General features: G+C 38.2%; 1 protein-coding gene and 1 pseudogene across 15 annotated transcripts in view; one reads left to right on the top strand and one right to left on the bottom strand.

The window, feature by feature from the left end:
- The window catches only part of EIF4G3 (eukaryotic translation initiation factor 4 gamma 3), a 340,922-nt gene that overhangs the window by 37,113 nt on the left and 280,768 nt on the right, over positions 1 to 23,041 (bottom strand). For all 15 annotated transcript variants that reach the window (XM_065929977.1, XM_065929979.1, XM_065929983.1 and 12 more), the window contains 5 exons: positions 20,036 to 20,233; positions 5,548 to 5,694; positions 3,945 to 4,181; positions 2,537 to 2,641; positions 969 to 1,101 (listed from right to left, as the gene is read on the bottom strand). In XM_065929977.1, the coding sequence (XP_065786049.1) occupies positions 969 to 1,101; positions 2,537 to 2,641; positions 3,945 to 4,181; positions 5,548 to 5,694; positions 20,036 to 20,233 (820 nt within the window). The remainder of the gene's footprint in view (positions 1 to 968; positions 1,102 to 2,536; positions 2,642 to 3,944; positions 4,182 to 5,547; positions 5,695 to 20,035; positions 20,234 to 23,041) is intronic.
- Positions 4,330 to 4,628, top strand: LOC136162814 (small ubiquitin-related modifier 2-like; annotated as a pseudogene).

A 23,041-nucleotide genomic window follows, 5' to 3' on the forward strand; every position in this document is an offset into this window, starting at 1 on the left:
ACTGACAGCAGCGTTTCTGAGTTTGGTATACCCCTTGATTCATCATGTGACGAGCAATGTTGTCATTGTTGTTCAGTTGCTAAGTTGTGTCTGACCCATTGTGAATCCATGGACTACACTGCGCCACGCTTACCTGTCCTTCACCATCTCCCAGAGTTTGCTCAAACTCATGTCCACTGAGTCAGAGATACTATCCACCCATCTCATCCTCTGCTGCCCCCTTCTCCTCCTGCCCACAGACTTTTCCAGCATCAGGGTCTTTCCAGTGAGCAACAGACTCATTTCATCTGTGCATATCCAGCATGTCATTACTCCTTTGCTCAAAAACACACAGGGGCTCCTCAACGTCAGCTCAGCCCAAAGCTCCTAATTTGGACACACTCTTCTTGACATTTTTTCAATCCTTCTGGACACTTAAATTTTACTCTACTCAGGCTTATTTATTCCTCTTTACAGTATATATTTATTTTAGTTTCATGACTAAAATTTTTCCATCCCTTCCAAATATTGGCCATCTACCAGTGCTCAGTTCAAGTGCCCCTTTCCTCCAGGTTGCTATCCCGCCTGTTCTGAATTTTAACAGCCTTGGTGGACAATACATTTCATAACTGATAGTATCTTCCGTTTGCTCAAAAACATTCCCTTTATTAGTTTTGGCTTCCTGAGGGAAGGAGCTGTATCTTCTACCTCTTTTTATATCCCTCACCATACTGAGTATACAGAAGATGCTCAATAAAGTCTTGTTGATTACTGACTTTGGAGTAGTCAAAGAAATAATATGTACTTCCCACATTCTCTGTTTTTACACAACAACCAGTCTCCATGTGATGCCGTTTCACTTATCAATCACCATTCTGTAGTTTGGGTCAGTCTTTCTGCTCTCATTTCACATCTAAATATAAAATTCTTAACATATTCACCCCTCAAACTCCCAAGTCCTCTAACGTCCGGTAGACTCCACCCCTCACCTGGTCTTCTCTTCTCTTTGGTCATGAGTTGTTGGACCTTCCTCTGCTCTTCCTGTTCTTCTATTTTAGCTTCTTTGTGAATCTGTTCAATAGTTTTAGGCCCTTGATCTGCTCGTCGTGATACCCAATTACACTATAAAAGGAGAAAATGAGAATGTCAGCTAGATAACTAAAAATAAAAAGCAAACTTTAGAAAAATCTATTCTATTCTTTCACTGCTAGAAAAGCATAACATACATATAAAATCTGGTACTATGGCAGTTTTTCAACCATCTTACAGATGACACTATGTGCAGTTTAGATGTTAGCGCTAAATATTTAAATCCTTCTCAATCCACTCTGAATTACTATATATAAACGTCAATGGATAAAAATACAGAGTGAAAGGATGGCCCAACTATTTACCTACCTATCTTGTCTATCTACCCATCCACCTACCTGCCCACCTATCTGTACAATTTATCATTTTGTTCTTCTGAAAGGAGAGAGAAGAGCAGCCAAGAAAGATCAGGACTTCTGGCCTTGACCCAGTCGGATACGTTGCTACTCAGCTCACACCATACTCCGCTGGGGTTCTAAATCGAGGACGACTAGCATTTTCCTTCCTCGCATACCAAGGTTATGGTTTCTATACAAAATGCCACAATCACTCTAAGCTCTAGTTATCCTCTCTGCTAAGAGTAAGACATGCTGTCTCCGTCAAGTTACACTTCTCCTATTCCCTCCCTTCTGAGCTACAGTCTCAATATCTGATACAAATTTGAGTGACTGAAGGAAGAGGCAGAGCAATTTTTAACACTTACTTTTATTAGTTTGAGGCAAGAATGGCAAATAGATTTAAATCAGCATTCAAAATTCTGATCAACTGGTAGTGGCTTTGTTAATAAGAAGGATCCTGAGGTCCTATCTCAGCTTAGTAACATGAAGAGCCGTCGTCAATGCTACCTGGTCTGAGCGCAAGGCAGGGTAGAGAGGGGGACCTATATTCACTTCCTCTATCTTAGGGTCAGTGGCAGTGTATTTCCTCTATGAGCTGAAAAAGGTGGCAGTGGTAAAAACTATACTTAATATGACAAAGGAGGAAAAAAAGCAGCAGAACAAGAGGGTATACAGGAAAAACAACAGAGAGGAAAACAGCTACATCTCCTGAGAGCTGGGCACGTACATGACCACTGAATGCTTTTAACACACCTGCGAGGTAGACAACACCACCACTTCAGGGACTAAAACGTAAGGCTCGGGGAGCGAAAGACATTTATCTGGAAGATGAGAATTCTTGGTTATTTAGCATGCAGAGAATACATTTAAACGACCACAGTCTGAGTTCGGAATGGCTAACTTCAAAACTGCCACATGGTTTGGTCACCAGAATAAAGAGAAGAAATGAGTGCCAGGCAGGTGAACACACTCTTTGTCCTTTCACACAGCTCTGTCGTCACAGCTTGTCGCTCCATGTTCTGAGTCATGCGGCAAAAGCATTAAGCCATTACACATATAAATCCTAGCACAGCCTCCCCAGGCCAAATCCTGAAAAGAGACTGGAGAGGTAGGTTTATTTTTCTACTTACCAGCCTTAGATCTATTACATCCTGAAGCATGAATCGAATCCTAGATGAGGTTTTTCTTTCTTTCACAATTTTCTCCATCTGATTAAAATACTGGTCCATACGTGGCTGCAAGATACAAAATCATTAGTGTTCCTGGCTAAGGAATTCAAATGTAGTTTTACCACGAGAATTTTAAGACAGCATAGGAATACAATTTTTGGCCAAAAGGCACTGTGGTAGAATTTTTAATTGAACATACACCCAAAATAAAGGCTACATATTCCAGGCAGCAGGCCATGGCCATATGACTAATTACAGGCCAACAGAATATAAATGGAAATGTCATACTGCATCTCCCTGGAACCTTAAGAGAGGTGGCTGTGTCCTTTGTCCTTTTCTTTCTTTCTTTTTTTTTTTCATTTATTTCCACCAGTTGGAGGCCAATCACTTCACAATATTGCAGTAGGTTTTGTCATACATTGACGTGAATCAGCCATGGATTTACATGTATTCCCCATCCCGATCCCCCCTCCCACCTCCCTCTCTACCCGATCCCTCTGGGTCTTCCCAGTGCTCCTTTGCCCTTTTCTAACCTTCTCGGCTATGATGTCAAAAAGTACTCCAGGGCTACACCTTAGGGATGACAAAATGTTACACTGGAGGAACTGAAATTTTTTGTCATCTCTTAGCCAGCCACCAGGCCAGCCTTAGAATTTTTACTCCTGAACTTCATTTACATGAGTGAGAAATAAACCTCAGTCTTATATGTACACTGATATTCAGGGTTTTCTGTCACAGCCAAACATAACCCTAGCTGATTCCGATGTTATAAAACATTTCTGACATTATTTCTTTGATGCGTTTCTAATTTCCCTACCCCTTATGAGGAGAGTACAATGTTATGTTTGAATTATAATTTTTTTTTTTATTTTTTTTTATTTTTCAGTGGGTTTTGTCATACATTGATGTGAATCAGCCATAGAGTTACACGAATTCCCCATGATTTCTTATATTATGGTTAGATAGCCCTGTCATTAATTAGAGCATAAACTTGAGAAAGCTACTGGATCTTCATTCTTGTCTTGCCGTCAGTCCTGGCTCTTGTTAGCTTCTCCCCCACCCCCAAATTTCTGTACATTCCACAGAAATGTACTGCTATTCATATGCATATGAAGGGCCTGTAAAATAAAGGACACGGGACAAATAATCTCAATTCATGACCCGGCCTTTAAATACTTTTGGACCCTCTTCACCTCTGACTTTAATGAAAACGTGGTAAGGAGCACGATGGCCTAACACTGACCGTGAGAAGGACAAAAGACAATCAAGCAGCCCTGGCTGCCGGGACAAGGCGAAGACTCGTGTTGACAGTCAACTTCCGCAACTGACAGCGTCCCTGCAGGAGGTTTCTGAGATTTGGGGGTCCTACCTTTGCTTTCTCAAAGTCCAGGTCTTTGCCAATTGTGGTGAGCAGGCGACATAGACACTCGAGGGATTCTTCATCGTGGTTCTTCAGCAGCTTCACCACGCAGTCATGCATGATGGCTTCAGTCAGCATTTTGAGTTTAAAGAGTTCTCCAATGAACTTGATGTTGCCAATGGATCTCCGCCGGGCTTTATCTTTAGCTTCTTCTAGTTCATCATGAAGCCTTGTCCTCTCCTCTGGCTATTGCATAAGGAAGAATAACAGAATCCTGACGATGAAGATGGTACTACTCAATAGATGCTAAAAACATACGTTTGACTGGTGCTGCCCGTGTGCTTGTTCAGTACAGACCTGGCAAGTCTTCTATGAAGAGGCAGCTAGGGAGACTATGGCACTCGGCATAGATGATGAAAAGCTCAAGGAAGAAGTCAAAACTGAGAAAAACGATCATACTGATTTGAAGGTGTAGGGGCAGGATGGTTCAGAGATGCCGTTTAACATTAAGAGGCATACACCACTTAGTACCCTAATAAAAGCCCATTGTGAACGAAAGGGTTTGTCAGTGAGGCAGATCAATTCTGATCTGACAGACAGCCAATCAATGAAAAACACACATCTGCACAGTTGGGAGTGGAGGATGAAGATACAACTGTTGTGTTCCAACAGCAGAGAGGAGGTGTCTACTAAACAGGGAACCCCTAGAATTCTGTTCCTCCAGACCAAAAAGACATTCTCCGTTAGAAAATCACAACTTGGTCCCACCACATCCTGACTACTAGAGTGCAGTTTCTCGATTTCATTTTCCCCTTTCTCATTCCTTTACTGTACATAAAGTAATTGGTGTATATGCACAAGCATAGTGCATTTTTAAAAGAAAACTAAAGGGCCGATGGTATGTTTTGATTAACATCAAATGAAGATGGGATGGCGATAAATCCTGGTTTGGTGAAAACATCCCCTTTATCTCCATTAGGGGCATACTCATCAACTCTTATCTTTATACTCCAGTATATTATTTTGCTTTCATTGTCTAACAAAAACAGAACAACATAAAAGTTCTTGCACTCCTTGTTTGACTGGAGAATTTTAATGTTTTTTATTTACCATTATAAAACCAGTGAAAATTTTATAATTTTTTTGTATGTAACTGTTACACATAAGGCAATCTCTATTTAAGTAAGGATAAATTACTCTAAAAGAAGAAATGATCCTATGTAATTTTCCCTTCAAGTCAAGTGTCTTGTTGTTGAAATAAACTTGTTTAAACTAGGGGTCAGGGAGAGCCTTTGAGGTTTTGACAGTTAACCACAGACCTGTTCAGAAAATAAAACTATACCCACAATTTCGCATCCATTTCAGGAGATTTCTGGAATTCAGTAACCTCTCTGAAGTCTAGGTTCTGAATCCCTATCTTAGAAGGCCAAGTCGTTTTAACACGTGGCACTAAAAGGAATAAAGCTTTCCTCTAAACATCAATACAGTATATCTCCACCTGAAGAAATAGAAACTACCTACTGAAGTAGCAGGACGATGAGGCAGCCGGCTTCATGAAAATTCTGATGACACTCACAGTGCGCAAGCACAGTTTTCCTGTGAAAATACTTACAGCACTGGCAGCCTCGAGCTCTTTCTGCTTCTTCTCAAAGACATCATCATCGGCTTTATCTTTTTCAAACTCCTTCTGGCAACGGTTCAGTAGTAGCTTCCGGAAGTTCACTGTGTTACCAGGCTTGTCTGCCATGGGTACTTTCAACTGCATCCAGATGGGAAAATGCAAAAGTGGTAAGATTACTTAAAGAAATCCAATTATTTTCTCAAAAATCTATTTTCTTTACTGTGCAAAATAATGCTCACCGAACCACAGGCAAGCATTCTACAAAAGGTACACAATTTAGCTTCAGGCATTTCAAGTTTTCAACGGTTAAGAAGCTTTAAATTTTATATAGAAAAGACACACATTCCTCTCATATAAATGCACTGCATCCTCTATGGCTGGTTGTGTCTCTAGCTGACTTTAAAATCCTTTTAATACTATTACAAGTATGACTCCGCACTCCTCTAGACCTTTTTAACTGTCAAAGGTTATTATTTTTGTTTTTCAAACTACTACAGTAGGTACTTTTGTTTCAAAAAACAAATAAAAATGAAATAAAGCAGGGGAGAATTTCACAGCCATAGGGAAACTGCTGGAGGTGAGATCCTTATTCTAGAAAGATGCAGAATATTCTAGAAAGATGCAGAAAGATGTGTGTGAGGGTCACATTTCAGAATATGAGACATCTTTTCCTAAGGGGGATGTCACAACACTGTAATGCTAGTATCTGACTTGTCTATCGATACACTGTGTTTATTGATTATTTCTTATGTGCCAAAAGAAAACACTAGGTCTCTACAAGTTGTCTAATAAATGCCCAACTTAGACACATTGTTCTGATACACAGGAAGACTCAGGACAGAGGGAACGGGCTGGCTGGAGGTTTGGAAGATGTTCATACAAACCCAATGACAATTGTTTTCAATGACAACTGCAATAGCTTTACCTTCAAGGTTACTTGTAACTAAATACAGAGACATTCTAATTCAGAATATAAAGGAAGTGAACCAGCATAGTGATTGACTAAAAAATTCTATTTTACAGACAAAATCCCGAGTACCATTTTGAACAGCCATGACAATATGGCAAAATGATTTTCCTGGAACACAAAGTGGCTCCCTAAGTTCTGAAATACATGGTCTTTGTCCTAGATTTAGTGGGAGAAGTTAATAAAAAACAGGATGCCTTGTATTTATATTCACAAAAGAGTTGTCAACCAGAATGGATTTGGATAGCTGCTGATCAAGGCTGAATGGCTAGAAACTTGAGGACTTAATACCACAGCATATTTGTGCTAGAACTGATGGCACACTCTCCAACATATTCCCAGTGAGGCATGAAAGACCATTCAACAAGGCCAGCTCTTACCAACCAGAGCCGAACGTTTCATTTCACTTTTTTTTTAACTTAGAAAGAGGGGAAGAACACCAAATATGGATTCTTTTTAGACAATCACAGGAAAGCTAAAGTCCAAATTCAGGCCATACAAATACAAGTGACAACAGGTTATGTCAAAGTCAGGCCTATTCTATGATCACACAAGAGGGTAGGTTTTTAATGTATTTGTACTTATTTGGCTATGCAGATCTTTAAGTGTGGAATGTAAGACATTCAGTTGTGGCATGTGAGATCTAGTTTCCCAAGCAGGGATCAATCCCAGGTCTCCTGCGTTGGGAGCACAGGGGACTGGACCAGCAGGGAAGTTCTGAGAGCAGGTACTTAATTAGCCTTAAAGAAACGAAACATGAAAGCAGAGGGCTTTCAAAGCAGAAGCCAAAAGCAGACTATCTTTTACTTTCTACCACCCAGAATATAAAGCAGCAGCATATCTGAGAGGTTCTATATAACAGAGCACCCAGCAGGACATTAGGTTCCAGAACAAAGCAAAGGTTCAAAAATTCAGCAGTTATATTCACTTTGCTGTTGTACAGAAACTCAAATAAACACATATAGAGGTCTTTGCCAACTTCTTAGCATATTCACCACCACTGTCTATATTAATACTAAGGACATTATAGACTGATGGGATAAAAACCATCACAATTTATCAGCCTTAAAAATATTTTTCCTGCATGATGGATTTACTATGGAGAAGATGTGAAAAATGTGGATAATATGAAAATTCAAATTAAAATCAGTCAGAATTAAAATCAGTCAGAAAGGTCAAATAAATACAACTTGTGTGTTTTATTTACAGGAAGGAACAAGTAGAAATGACATAAGGCAAGGGACAATTTCCCTACACAAAATGTATTAAAGGATTTGCTTTTTACACCTTTTATGTAGAGAAGGCTATATTGAAAAGATTCACTTGCAGGATTTTCTTTTTTTTTTTTTTTTGCCTGCTTGATTTTAAATGAAGGCAATTCTTTTAACCCCAATTCATTCATCATCCAAACAAGGGAGGCACAATCCCTGTGTCTAACCTGAATGCAGCTTTAAGCATCCGATGCAATAGGTTTGTTGGAAGCGCTTTAAGTCACAGAGAATAACGTTTACCTGGCGTATTTGGAACACTCAAAGTGAAAGAGCACTGGAATCCTGAGCTGTAAAATCAGGGTTTGAATCCCTGCTCTACACCTCATCAGTATGTAAATGTGAGCAAGCGACCTCATTAAGCCTTAATCCCTTCATCACCAAAAGGATTCCAGTGATTACAGACTGGGGACACCATGAAGCAGCTGGTGCAACAGGAGACAGTCATCATCCCAGCTCTGACATGTGTCCTTGGCCAAATTACTTAGCTTCTCCGAACTTCTATTTCTTTCTAAAATGGGGACGTCTATCTCATAGGACTGTTTGAAGGATTAAATGAGACAGTCTAATTAAAACAAGTAATAGTGCCCAGAACATAGCCAAGAATTCTACAAACTAATAGAGCTATATTTAAATTTGGAGCTGTACTGACACGCTTATTAGTCAAATTTAAGAGAAATCTATATTGTAATAACATAAACATCAAAAAAAAGTTTCAGTTCACAAAGCAATTAGGGAGAGAACCACAAAAGGCAAGCAAACTGAATATCTGCTATCCCAAAATGGTGGTCACACAACAGTTTACATGTACAGGACATAAATAACCTGTGACTGCTGCATATGCTTGTTAGATATGTTCACATGGAAGTATTAAAATGGAACGATCAGCAGAATGGCCACAGACCTGCAAGCCCATTTGTCTCTAAATGAATGAAGTTCTGGCTACACAACGCCCTAAAGACTTGCATTGGAACATGCTCTTAATGTCCTCTGGGGATAGTTAACAGGGGCTGTGGAAATATGGAAATAGGCCAGGGAGGATACAGCCTGAGAACTGTGATGCACAGTAATATTCTTCTTCTTAAGATATGTTAAATTCAACAGAATTATGAAATTATGATAGTATTAGAATTATGAAATTATGATAGTATTAAGTTGACTTGTGTTGTCAGGGGACACTTGACTGGTCAGGAGACTCAATAAAATCGGTTAGTGAGAACATGAAGAGTGAATGTCTTAGTCTGGTAGGGCTGCTATAATGAAATACCACAGATAGGGTGGCTTAAACAACGAATGTTTATTTCTCACAGTTCTAGAGGACAAGATCCAAGATCAAGGTGCAGGCAGATCTGATTCCTGGTGAAGAACCCTCTTATTCAGATATCTGGTGTGCAGACATCAGCCTTCTCCTCTATCCTCATGTGGTGGAAAAGAAATTCTAGTACCTCTTCCTGTTTATTAAAGACACTCATTTCTATCATGGGAGATCCACCCTTATGACCTCAGCTAAAGCTAATTACCTCTCAAAGGCCCCACCTCCTAACACCATCACATGGAGGGTTGGGCTTCAACTATGAATTGGGGGAGAGATAAACATTCAGTTCCTAACAGTAGACAAAGTAGATGCTTGAAGATGTGATCGTGGATAATACCAAAAGTGAAAGGTGACATGCCACAGTGAGAAGAAGCTCTCTCTCAGACAAATATAATTTCATTAAACTGTAGTCTGGAATTAAAACTAAGATACTAAGTGTTTCAGATGGGTTGTTTGGGAGATGATTCCTTAGAAAGTGAGGGAGTCAATGGGGAATATTTTATACCAAGACTGCTTGGTAAGCTAGATTTGCTGGAGAGTACCTACTTTTTAATTTTTACACAACAGTAAACTAACCATGTGACACTGCATTACACTGTAAACTAACAGTGTCCATCTCATATTGCGATGAGACCTGGCCACATTCCGGTCAGCCAGCAACCTTGGATATGAATGCTGTCAGGATTAGGTAGTCATTTACTTCAAGCAATTGGATTTGAACTGCTAATGTATTTGTTAGTATTGATGGTAAGTACTTCTTCTCCTTAAAAGGATCAAACTCCCTGAAAATCACCAAGGGCTGTCAGTTGTGTATTGATGGAGTCCAACAGGAGACTAGAAAATAGAAGGACCTTAGTGAATTCCCAACTAAAAATGAACATAACATGATCTGTATGTACGATGAACACATCTACCAAAATGTGTCCTATTAGATACATTCGAAGAGGTATACAGCACTTACGCATGTCCACAAGACTGAAAAGGGAGAGGTCAAGTTATGAAAGGGTAAGTCATTTCTCATCAATCTTTTCTTCAGTGGCACATTAAAAGTCTTGAATCTGGTGTAACGGGACACAGAATGCAGAAATTTACCCACAGTGCCATTCTTTACAGCTGAGGTTTGCATGCCTGCCACAGCAGAGATTAAAAGTAACAAAAGCATGGTCTTAAGGTGCAAAATAAACTCAAGTTATACTTTCATCCATGCATTTATCCATTCACTCAAAACATATGTATGAGGGTCTATTATGTACCAGAAACCATTTCAGGCAGTAGGAATTTAGCAGTGCCCCGCTCTTAGGAACTTAGGCTCAAAATGAGTTCCGAGTTAGGGATTTTCTTTAAATTTTGATTAAAATGAAACAATGCAATAAAAAGGACTAATAATTCAATGTAAAATTTTATTTAAGCACAGATTTAGATACAGGATAGCAATTTCTACTATCTGCCCTTCTTTATTTGCCACTCAATTCAGATGTCCTCGGGGCTTTCCTGGTGGCTCAGAGGGTAAAGCGTCTGCCTGCAATGCGGGAGACCTGGGTTCGATCCCTGGGTCAGGAAGATTCCCCTGGAGAAGGAAATGGCAACCCACTCCGGCACTCTTGCCTGGAAAATCCCATCGATGGAGAAGCCTGGTAGGCTATAGTTCATGGGGTTGCAAAGAGTCGGACGTGACTGAGTGACTTTACTTTCACTTTCAGATGTCCTCTTCCTCCTAAGAGAAGTCCTGCATTCTAGTTAAATGCCCTGCAGTCTTTGAAGGGGGATTCCCTGCAGATGGTAAAGAATTGGACTGCAACGCAGGAGACCAGGGTTCCATCCCTGGATTGGGAATATCCTCTGGAGAAGAAAATGGCAACTCACACCAGTATTCTTGCCTGGAAAATTCCAAGGACAGAAAAACCTGGCAAGCTACAGTTTGTGAAGGTCTTGCAGATCTCTTCATTCATTCCTACTTGAACCAGCAGAAGCAGCAGCATACTCTAGAGGCCCATGTTACTATCTCTTATAAGGTCTTTAAGTCTTATGTGCCAGAGGTTTCATTTAGAAGAGCTTGGCAAAGGCAGGCAGCTGCATAGAAGTCTAAACAAGTCTGCCTGTGTACACAATAAATATGGTGTGAAGTGAAGTGAAAGTCGCTCAGTTATGTTCGACTCTTTGCGACCCCATGGACAATACAGTCCATAGGATTCTCCAGGCCAGAACACTGGCATGGGTAGCCTTTCCCTTCTCCAGGGAATCTTCCCAACCCAAGGATTGAACCTAGGTCTCCCACATTGCAGGCGGATTCTTTACCAGCTGACATGCAGAGCCAATTGGTAAAACCAAAACTATTGTTATCAATTTCCTCTGTAAATCTAAAGAATTCCTTTTTAGAAAGCCTACCACCCCTTAGGATGTCAAGGAAAACTGACACACAGCTGTTTTCTCAAGTCCTCCCCTGGGTAAGAACTGCAAAGTGACTTATGGAGGGGTGTGATTGAAGTGGATGACAAAGAGGCAGAAAAAGCTTTAAAAACTGCTCTGAGGGAATTCCCTCCCAGTCCAGTGGTTAGGACTCCACACTTTCACTGCTGAGGGTGGGGATTCAATCCCTGCTCAGGGAACTGAGACCCCAACAAGCTGTGCAGTGTGGTCAACAAAACAAAAACAAAACAACCCTGTTCTGAACAATGACAATAAGTATTCTCTTAAGTCTTAAAATCGCAACAATCTAGACCAAGTTTCTCATCCTTGACATGATGAACGTTTTGCACTGGACAGCCCTTTGTTGCAGGTGGCTGTCTTGTGCACTGTAGGATGTTCAGGAGCATCCTGAACTTTATGCACTAAAGTGCATCCTTTACACACTAACATGCTAGTAGTCATAACCAAAAATGTCTCCATTTATTGCCCGAGGTCAGGAAAAAAACCAACCCTGAGACTTTAAAACCAGAGGTCTAAGTCTCTGTTTGAGCTTGTTGTTGTTCAGTGGCTAAGTTGTGACTAACTCTTTGTGATCCCAGGGACTGCAGCACACCAGGCTTCCCTGTCCTTCACCATCTGTCAGAGTTTGCTCAAACTCATGTCCATTGAGTCGGATGCCATCCAACCATCTCATCCTCTGTCACCGCCTTCTTGTCCTGCCTTCAATCTTTCCCAGAATCAGGGCCTTTTCTGATGATTTGGCTCTTTGCATCAGGTGGTCAAAGTATTGGAGCTTCAGCATCAGTCCTTCCAATAAATATTCAGGGTTGACTTCCTTTAGGATTGACTGGTTTGATCTCCTTGTTCTCCAAGGGACTCTCAAGAGTCTTCTCCAGCACCACAGTTCAAAAGTATCAATTCTTTGGCACTCAGACTTCTTTATAGTCCAATTCTTCCCTGGGGGCTTAGACGGTAAAGAATCCACCTGCAACGCAGGCAAGTTGGTTTCGATCCCTGAGTCGGGAAGATTCTCTGGAGGAGGAAATGGCAACCCACTTCAGTATTCTTGCCTGGGAAATTCCATGGACAGAGGAGCGTGGCGGGCTACAGTTCATGGGGTTTCAAAGTGTCAAGACACGACTGAGTGACTAACACTTTCACTGGCTCTTGTTCGAACTAGGGTTCTATCATTTAACACTGGCAACCTCCACATGTATAAAGTCCCTATTTAGGCAATTTCCCAACTTTCACAAAATGTTTTAAAATAGGAATAATAAAATGGTTGTGAGGATTAAATGAGTTGGATGTAACATATCCCCTCAAAATACTGTTATGATTCCCACTACTCTTAACTACTACTATTTAGAAAGATAATATGACTGTGTGGGCAATCATAACTATATTCCAATACTTTAAATTCATGATAATCCATGCAAGTGGCATAGGTCTATACATTCTTAGGACTATGAACCAGGCCAAAGATCTTACAATTTGACCTGCAGATGTGTCTCAGTAAAACATACTGATAATGAAAGTGAAGCTACTGAAATAACTTAATGAATATAATGGCTAGAAAAAGAATACCTCCCCTGGGTAATATCTTAAGTTTTTAATTCGCTCTTCATTTTCTCTCATTCCGTTGGAGGAACTGTTTCTCAAACTAACAATTATGTTAAAAACAAAACAAAACAAGTAGCACCTGCAGTTAAGGAGGACTGGAAAGCGCTGCACAGAGTAGATCCTTCTTGCTTGGTTTCACAAGAAGCATTGTAACAGGAAACCGAAACTTAAAAGGAAAAAAATCTGCTTAAGCTGGCCTTAGTGAAACATATACTATCGTTTCAATTTTGGCCAACACTGCTCATGGACATGCCATCCGAAAATAATCAGCTTAACGCCACTTCTTCTCTTATAAAGTATAAAAGAAAAGAGCACACACTCAAGTATTCACCACTCAAGTTTGCTAAAAGTTAGTATCTTGCCATATTTACTTTCATCTTTCATTTTTAAGATACTAAATATTCAACTTAAGGGTCCTGAGCACTTAAAATTTTTTTTCACTATATTGCTTGCTCTTCTTCTTTTCAAAGTTTAGCTTCAAGAACACTGAAGCCTCCCAGAGCTTCACTTAAATGCTTTCAAAGCACTATAACTATCCAGCCTTCACAGTTAATCCTATTATCCTATATTTTTATAATAACCACTTTCTTGCTTTTCTTTGTTTTACCATCCAGATATGCATTCCCAAATCCCATATTTACTTTTGAACTTTAAATAAACAAACAATATATATTCTTTTGGGTCTGGCTTCTTCTGCTAAAGCTTTCTCTTATTAGAGCCATGTGTACACAGTTATAGCTTGGTTTGCGTGTCCTAGTGTGAACATGCAACAATTCATCCATTTTACTGTTTATGGGCGGTTTCAAGATTTTACTCACTATGAATAACGACAAACATTTCCATATGCTTCCTGGCCCATAAGAAATGTATGTTTATCTGTTGCATGTATTCTTAAGAATGCTGGTTTTAGCAAAAAATAAATAAATAAATAACTCCAGGTTTTGTAGATGATGCTAATCTCTTTTCCAAAGTGACTGTTACAATTTATATTACCACTGGCCCTGCTTGACAGTTCTGGTTGCTTCACCTATTTGCAAACACCTGGTAAATTTAGCAATCTGGTATTACTGCATGGTTTTGTCTAATTGATTAATTTTTTTCATATTTATTGGTCATTTGGATAACCTCTTTGGTGAAATATTTAAATCTCTTGTCTATTTAAAAATTAAGCTATTTTCTTATTAATTTGTTAGTTTTTTCAAAACTTTTTAATTGGAGGAAAACTGTTTTACGATCCTGTATTGGTTTCTGCATACAACACAAACCAGTCATAATTGTATGTATACATACCCCCTCCTTCATGAGCCTCCCTCTCCCCACTCCCTCCTCACCTAGGGCACTAGGCTGGGCTCCCTGTGTTAGCTGTTTTACACATGATAGTGTGTACATGTCAGTGCTACTTTCTCAGTTGGTGTGCGCTTTACTGGATTTTTATGCTGCAATTATCTTCTAACACGTGGCTTGCATTCTCACTTAATGGTGACACTTTTTCATGAAAAATGCTAATTTTAATGTAGTTTGATTTACCAACTTTTTTTTTTTTTAATATATGGTGACTTTTGAGTCCTAAGAAACTTGCAGACAAATTATTGTTTCTTTTTAGTATCTTTTTCTTCCTGTAATTAGCTTTACTAGGACCAGTTGTAAAAGGTTTCTTTCAGCCTTTTTAAAAAAGGTCATGCTTGGGGTTTGCAGGAAATCTTTTGATTTTATCATCTTTTAACCTCTCGTTAATTTTCTTTTTGGGGGTCTCAGTGCTTCAATCTGGATTCTATACACTTACATGCTAGTTCATAATTCTCTTCTTCAGCTGTGTCTCATCTGCTATTAAACCCTTTTATTGCCTTCTTAATTTTAATTTCAGTTTTGGAAATTCTGTTTGGTCCTTTTTATACTTTATCTTTCTCTACTGAAATTGTCAATCTATCACCTTGAATGTAAGCATATTCATTTAACCTCTGTGCCTGATAAAACCAGTATCTGGAGCCCAACACAGGGCATTTGCTTGTTGTTGGTTCTCATTCATGCTGTCTTTTCCTCATGTGCCTAATTATTTTTTAAGATAAACTGTGGTATATTCTTCTGTCTTCTTTAGGCTTATTTTGGTTGCTTCCTGTTGTTCACTATTAAAATCAATACCTAGATAAACATTCTAACATGTGATTCCTTGTGTACAAATGGGAATTTCTCTGAAATATACACTAAGAAGTGAAATTATTGGGGAATAGCATATGAACATCTTCACCACTGTTGTCTAATTACTCTCCAAAGTGATTACGCTCATCTTTGCATTTTGCCCTCACTCTCATGGATGTGACCTGCACAGAACTGTATCTTGTCAATTCTCGTCACTAATAATGAATAACACTGAGTATCTTTTAAGTTTATGAGCCAATGGATTTCATTTCTATGAACTGTCCGTTTTTTATATTGGGCTTTTTTTTCTTCTTACTGAATCTTGTCAATTCTTGTCACTAATAATGAATAACACTGAGTATCTTTTAAGTTTATGAGCCAATGGATTTCATTTCTATGAACTGTCCGTTTTTTATATTGGGCTTTTTTTCTTCTTACTGACTTGCTTTTTTCCCCTTCAACTCTGGATTCTAATATTTTGGCAGCTATATGCATTTCAGATATATTCTCCCAGGCTGTGGCTTTACCTTTTTATTTTATTTATAGCACCATTTGATGCACCAAGGGTTATAAATTTTAACAGTCATATTTGATATTTTCCTCCTTTATATTTATTTTGCATCTTGCTAAAGAAATTTTCCCTCACTCAAGGTTCATGAAGATAGCCTTATTTTTCTACTAAGAGATTAGCTTTTCATATTTAGGTTTTCATTATTCTTATGGCTATTTGATTTTTGTTATTTGGTTCGTATTAGAAATCTATGAATAGTCCCACTGCCAACCTTAAGTAAAACAAATCACTGTTAAATAAAACAAGCCTCAAAAGTAAGTTAGCTATGATGTTAGGACAGTGGTCATCTTTAAGGAAGAAAGGTACAATTACATTTATTGACCAGAGGGTTAGGTATGTTCACTTTGCTGATATACAATGAAATATACACTAATGTGGTAGCTTAAAATTAAACATTATGAGAGTATTTAAATCATTAATTTATATTTAACTTACATGAAGAGTACATAATGAGAAATGCTGGGCTGGATGAAGCACAAGCTGCAATCAAGATTGCCAAGAGAATATCAATAACCTCAGATATGCAGATGACACCACCCTTATGGCAGAAAGTGAAGAACTAAAGAGCATCTTAATGAAAGTGAAAGAGGAGAGTAAAAAAGGTGGCTTAAAGTTCAACATTCAGAAAACTAAGATCGTGGTATCCAGTCCCATCACTTCATGGCAAATAGATGGGGAAACAGTGGAAACAGTGGCTGACTTTATTTTTGGGGGCTCCAAAATCATTGCAGATGGTGACTGCAGCCATGAAGTTAAAAGACACTTATTCCTTGGAAGAAAAGTTATGACCAACCCAAACAGCATATTAAAAAGCAGAGACATTACTTTGCCAACAAAGGTCCGTCTAGTCAAGGCTATGGTTTTTCCAGTAGTCATGTATGGATGTGAGAGTTGGACTATGAAGAAAGCTGAGCACCAAAGAATTGATGCTTTTGAACTGCGGTGTTGGAGAAGACTCTTGGGAGTGCCTTGGACTGCAAGGAGATCCAATCAGTCCATCCTAAAGGAGATCAGTCCTGGGTGTTCATTGGAAGGACTGATGTTGAAGCTGAAACGCCAATACTTTGGCCACCTGATGCAAAGAGCTGACTCATTTGAAAACACTCTGATGCTGGGAAAGATTGAGGGCAGGAGGAGAAGAGGGCGACAGAGGATGAGATGGCTGGATGGCATCACTGATGCAATGGACATGAGTTTGGGTAGGTTCCAGGAGTTGGTGATGGACAGGGAGGCCTGGTATGCTATATATAGTTCATGGGGTTGCAAAGTCGGACATGACTGAGGGACTGAACTGAACTGAATTTAACAAAAAATATAAATGAGCAATTTTCCTTTTCCCAAACTATTTGTATTTCTGTTACACTTCAATAAAAAAGTTTAAAAATATATATCCTTTGGTATGTAACTTTGGGGGAACCTATGCTAAAGAAGTAAAAGCTCCAGCATGTAAGAATAAATGTACTTAGTTGTTTACTGCAGCACTGCTTCTTTTCTGGTTGCAAAAAACCATCCAAAAAAAAAAAAACAAACTAAAAACAACATGGGGTGGGGCAGGGGCAGAAGAGATAAAAATTAACAAAAAAAATTTATATGTGTATGTGTGTATATATAATGGAATATATGAAGCTATTACAAGGTGTGAGTAAAATCTATCTGCAATGACCTAAGGGGATGCCTAAAACATACTAAGTGGGGATAGAAAGCAAAATGCAAAATAATAACATAATTCAATTAAAACAAAAAATTAAAAACATCTTATTTATACATATGTGTATATTTTTATATGACTTTATAAATATAAAGAAAATTATGGAACAATACAACCATATCACTTGCACTGATTGCCTTGGAAGGAAAGGAAACTTAACTGACTGGGGCTTCAAGGGAAGAGTATAAACTTTCTCTGTGTATATCCCTATTCTGTTTGAATTATTCCAATAGGTTGTTATTTTATAATTTAAAAAAAATCCAATAAAGTTTAACAACTCATTATAAAAGGGTATGGCACAACAAAAGACCCATAAGTAGCTGGCTTATCTGTGAATTCTTCCCATTCCAAACTAACTTGTATTATGGCCAGGCCTTTAAGGGTCATTTTCATCAATAGCATTCTTCTATTAAAAAACTGTTTGGCTGAGTCCCTTTATTGTTCACCTGAAACTATCCCAACACTGTTAATCAGCTAGACCCCGATGCAAAATGATTTTGGTATAAAAAAACCAAAATAACAACAACAAAATTCACAACCCTTCACTGGTTCAATAAAAAACTGGTAAAAAGCATAAAATTATGAGCCAGAAGCTCTGGGATCTAGCCCTAGCTCTAATTTCTGAATGCAGGATGTCATGGCTGTGACAATGAAGCCAAAGGCATGAGCTGAGGAATCAGTTTGCCTTCAGGTGACGATGGTACAGGTTAGGAGGCAACTGAGTTAAATAACCCTACATTTGAGTTCCATCACTGCCACTTACTAGTTATGTGACTATGAGCAAGTTATTAATCCCTTTTTTAAGCCTCAACTTCTTAGTTAATAAAGTGGGGCTAACAACACTAACCTTTAAGGCTCACGGTGAGTGTTAAAATGACACATCTACCCATACTACAACCTGCTGCTGTTCAGTCACTAGGTCGTGTCCAACTCTCTGTGACCCCATGGACTGCAGACTCCACTGCCTCTTGGAGTTTGCTCAAATCCACGTCCACTGAGCTGCTGATGTAGCTATCTAACCATCTCAGTCTCGGCTACCCTATTCTCCTTTTGCTTTCAATCTTTCCCAGCATCACTAGTAGTGCTAGCTATTACAATCCTCCTCATTCTATACCTAATATTTTAAGATCTCCACAACCTTCACCACCACCAATTTAGTTCTGAATTTTAGGGCTATGACAGGCTAAAACTGAGCTAGATTTTACAAACACAATCTCATTCCAACTAATTTTATCAGTATAATAACCTTAAGCTACATAAATAAATCTTATTTTATGGATTAAAAAAAAAGATGCTTAAAGAAGTTATGTAACTATTCTGAGGTTAAAGTCAGCAAATGGCAGAGTTGGAATTTAAAGTTTAAATGATCATAGTCTCATAGCACCATGAGACTCCAAAGTCAGTAGTTGGAGCCTTTATGCCATGCTTGTTGCCTGAGACTTGAGCCTGCGGGGAGTACATTCCTCCTTCCTTATATTTGTACTCGCCACTCCTCTCCATTCAGGCTGAACTACCTGCTTCATATGAAAAGTTTGTCATTTCCCATGAATATGGTGATTTCTTTCTCTTTCAACTTGGTATTTCAGGCTGAATCATCCAATCAGGCATCAAGACACTACAACATCACAAAATACATTATGAGTGAGTTTTTTTTTTTCTTGCTAATGCTATTTTTCTCCAATATGGACTTTTAGTCCCTTGAAGACAGAAGATGTACTTTTCCTAAGTCCCAACAGACTTACCTACTTTTAACACAGGTACTCCAAAACAGTGGTATAAAATGATGGAGTTCTGAATTTTCATAGGCACAATGACAATAAGGTGTGATAATTAAGAAAAAACTCAAATGTTTAAGGACACACATTTCTGATACAGGTACCTTGGTAACAGTCAGAGAAAACACAGATGATACATGGCAGTTTTATTACTGCAGAATAGAGGATAATGAACACTAACCAGAAGGTCTTTGGTCTCCCATTCTTTCTTGCCCTAGATTTGACAGGCTGTGAACAATGTAAAGAGAAAGAAATCTAATAGTATCTAAGAGAGTATCATCAGTTTTGAAACCTTTATGACCACAACTATCCTAGCAGTTTTATATAAAGGCTAGACTTAGAATCAACATGCCTTCCAATTTTGAATCTAAATGTAAATGTAAGCACTTGCTTTATTTCTATAAGATGATACCCCAGGAAAAACTAGTTGCCCATGACAAAAATTTCACATTACAAATTTTAACCTTCTTTAATCTTCCCCACACTGCATGGGACCACATGATGCCTATTTCAGTCTTACCTCCATATCCCCTCCAGAGGTGAAAATACATTATAAAAAAGCAAGGCTATTTTTATACAATGAGAATATTACATGTACTAAAAATATATTCTCCCCTTTACTCTGCCCCATTAACACTTCTGGGAAGAATATGTAGTGAGGGGAGAATATACCTCTTGGAGATTTCTGGTTTTACTCCTTCCTCTCTTCTTACCGTTACTAGACATCGACACATGTTTGCGTAAGCCACAGAGAAACTGGGTTCGTCGATAGCCTTCTCAAAGACCAGGTCAATGACTCCTTTCAGCCGCTCCTCTGTGTCAACAGTAAGTCCTGACACTTGCTTCATCAGTTGGTTGAACATCTGTGGTGTCAACTTATTTAAGATACTTCGAACTTTTCTAAAAAGTTCCTAGAAGGACCACAAAAAGGAAGAAAACATTATATTATCTGTGACAATATGATGCTTTCTATAAGGACTAATATTTTATTTGTAATTTATAAGTGCAATTTCCTAAACTGTTAACAAAGACTGTGAATGAGTCACAGAAATAATTAAATCTATTTTATTATATATTAAGAAATTTATACCACCCAATTTTTTTTCACTACTGATGAGAATTCAAGGAACTAGGTATATTCACACTCCACTGGTAGGACTATCATTTGGCACATTTCCAAGGGCAATTTGGCAATGTGTACTAAAACTCTTAAACCAGCAATTTTACTTTCATAAATTTATTCATATTTAAGGATTAACAGGTTAAAGGTTAAAAAGGATTTTAGCCATCCTAACTTCAATCCGTAACCCTTTATAGCAAATAACTTAAACATCCTAAAATAGAATTTCATCTACAAATGGTATAATATAAAGTATCATATAAAACACTAGGCAGAAGTTACTTACAATGTTATAGAAACCTTCATCAAATTAGAAATAGAAGTGAACTTCCTCAACTAGAAAAAGGACATTGATAACCTTACTCACTGGTGAAAGAATAAGTGTTTTCTCCCTAATGGTGAGAACAAGACAAAGACATCTGTTTTCACCATTCCTATTCAAAATCTTACTGGAGGTAATAATGCAAAGGAAAAGAACTACAACCCATACAGATCTAAAGGAAGAAATAAAAATAAAAATTCCCTTTTCACAAATGACTGTCTTCACAGAAAAATCATAAGAAATCTATAAAAGTAGACACTAAGTGAGTCTAGCAGGTTTGTAGGACAAAAGTCAATATACAAAAATCGACGTTATTTTTATGTATTAGCAATAAACAACTAGAAATTACATTTTTAAAAAGTACAATCTATAACAGCACCAGAACCATGAAATACATAGATAAGAATCTATCAAAATACCCGTAAGAGTTGTGTGATGAAATGTATAAGTGATTGATGAAAGAAATCAAGAAGCACCAAAATAAATAGAGATCTATATCATGTTCCTGTATTATAAAACTCATTATTGTTAAGTTGCCAGTTTTATCCAAAGAGATCTACAGATTTAACACAACCAAAATAAAATACCTAATAAGGTGTTTTTTGGAGGGGGGAAAGAGTAGAAATCAAGAAGTTGATTTTTCAGTTGAAATGGAAAAAACAAAAACTAGAACAGCTTAACAATTTCAAAAAATAACAAAAACTGGAAGACATATAACCTAATTTCAACACTTGCTATATGAAGCTACTACGCACAGATAGTGGTACTGGCCAGAGAACAGACACATAAATCACGAGAACAGAATGACAAGTGTAGAAATAGACTCACACGTATATAATTTTCAGCAAAGGTGTAAACAAAATTCAGTGGACAAAGGGTAAGTCTTTTCAATAAATGATGCTGGAACAATTGGATATCCTTAAGTTAAAAAAAAAAATCTTGATTCATACCTTACACAAAACACAAAAATTAACTAAAACAGGATCACAAACCGAAATGTAAAATCCCAAATCAGAAACTTTTAGAACAGAGCAGGACAAAAATTTTGTACTTTTTTTGTTTTGTTTTGTTTTTAATTTCAAAGGTTTATTCACTCAGTCGTCTCCAACTCTTTGGGGACTGTAGCCCACCAGGATCCTCTGTCCATGGAATTCTCCAGGCAAGAAGACTGGAGTGGGTTGCCATTTGATACTCCAAAACATTCTGTATTCTTAAATGTACAGATTTTTTAAATGAGACAGCTAAAGCACAATGTGGGAATGAAAAAATCAATAAATTGAGCATCATCAAAGTTAAAAACTTATGCTTGGCTAAAGACACTAATAAAATGAAAAAACAAACCACAGATTGGGGGAAAACTTTTTTTAAAAAAATACACATTTGACAAAGGCTTTATAGGCAGAATAATAATAATAATAAAAAAATCCTCTCAAAATTCAATAAGACAGTATACCAACCAACGAAACAGGCCAAAAGCTATAAAGAAAACTGTCCTAAAGAAGATACACAAATGGCAATAAGCACATGAAAAGATGTGCTCATCCAACACACCGGTCTTCCGGGAAATGCAACCTGAAATCACACTGAGACATCACACATCCGTTAGGATGGCTAAAATTTACAGAACAGAAAACGATATGTGCTGGTGAAGACTGAACTATTGAAACTCTCATGCCTTGCCAGTAACCATCCTGGAAAACAGTTTGGTATATTCTAATAAAGTTAAACCTATGTTTACCATACAACTCACTGATCCAATAGCTAGGAATTTACCCCAAAGAAACAAAAACGCATTTGCTCACACAAGTCCTCTATGTGAATGTTCACAGTAATTTTATTCATAATTACTAAGACCTGGAAAGTGTTTATCTTGTGAATGGATCCAGTAATGAAAAATAACCTAATACTACATGTAATATTATGGATGAGTATCAAATATATTCACTGAGTAAAAGAAGCTTTACTCAGAATGATTCCATATTTATATGACATTCTGGAAAGACAACACTACAGGGGACTCCCAGACAAAGAACCCGCCTGCTAGTGTAGTGGGTGCGAGAGATGCAGGTTTGATCCCTTGGAGTAGGAAATGGCAACCTACTCCAGTATGCGTGCCTGGAAAATTCCATGGACAAAGGAGCCTGGTGGGCTACAGCTCATGGGGTCACAGAGTCAAGTATGCCTGAGTGCACAAACGCATGTGTACACACGCAGAGGGACAAACACATGACTGAATGCCAGAAGCGAGCAAGAGCAGCAGAGGAGGAATAAAAAGGA

Source organism: Muntiacus reevesi, chromosome 3 (genome assembly GCF_963930625.1).
Source record: "Muntiacus reevesi chromosome 3, mMunRee1.1, whole genome shotgun sequence".
Classification (NCBI taxonomy): Eukaryota; Metazoa; Chordata; class Mammalia; order Artiodactyla; family Cervidae; genus Muntiacus; species Muntiacus reevesi.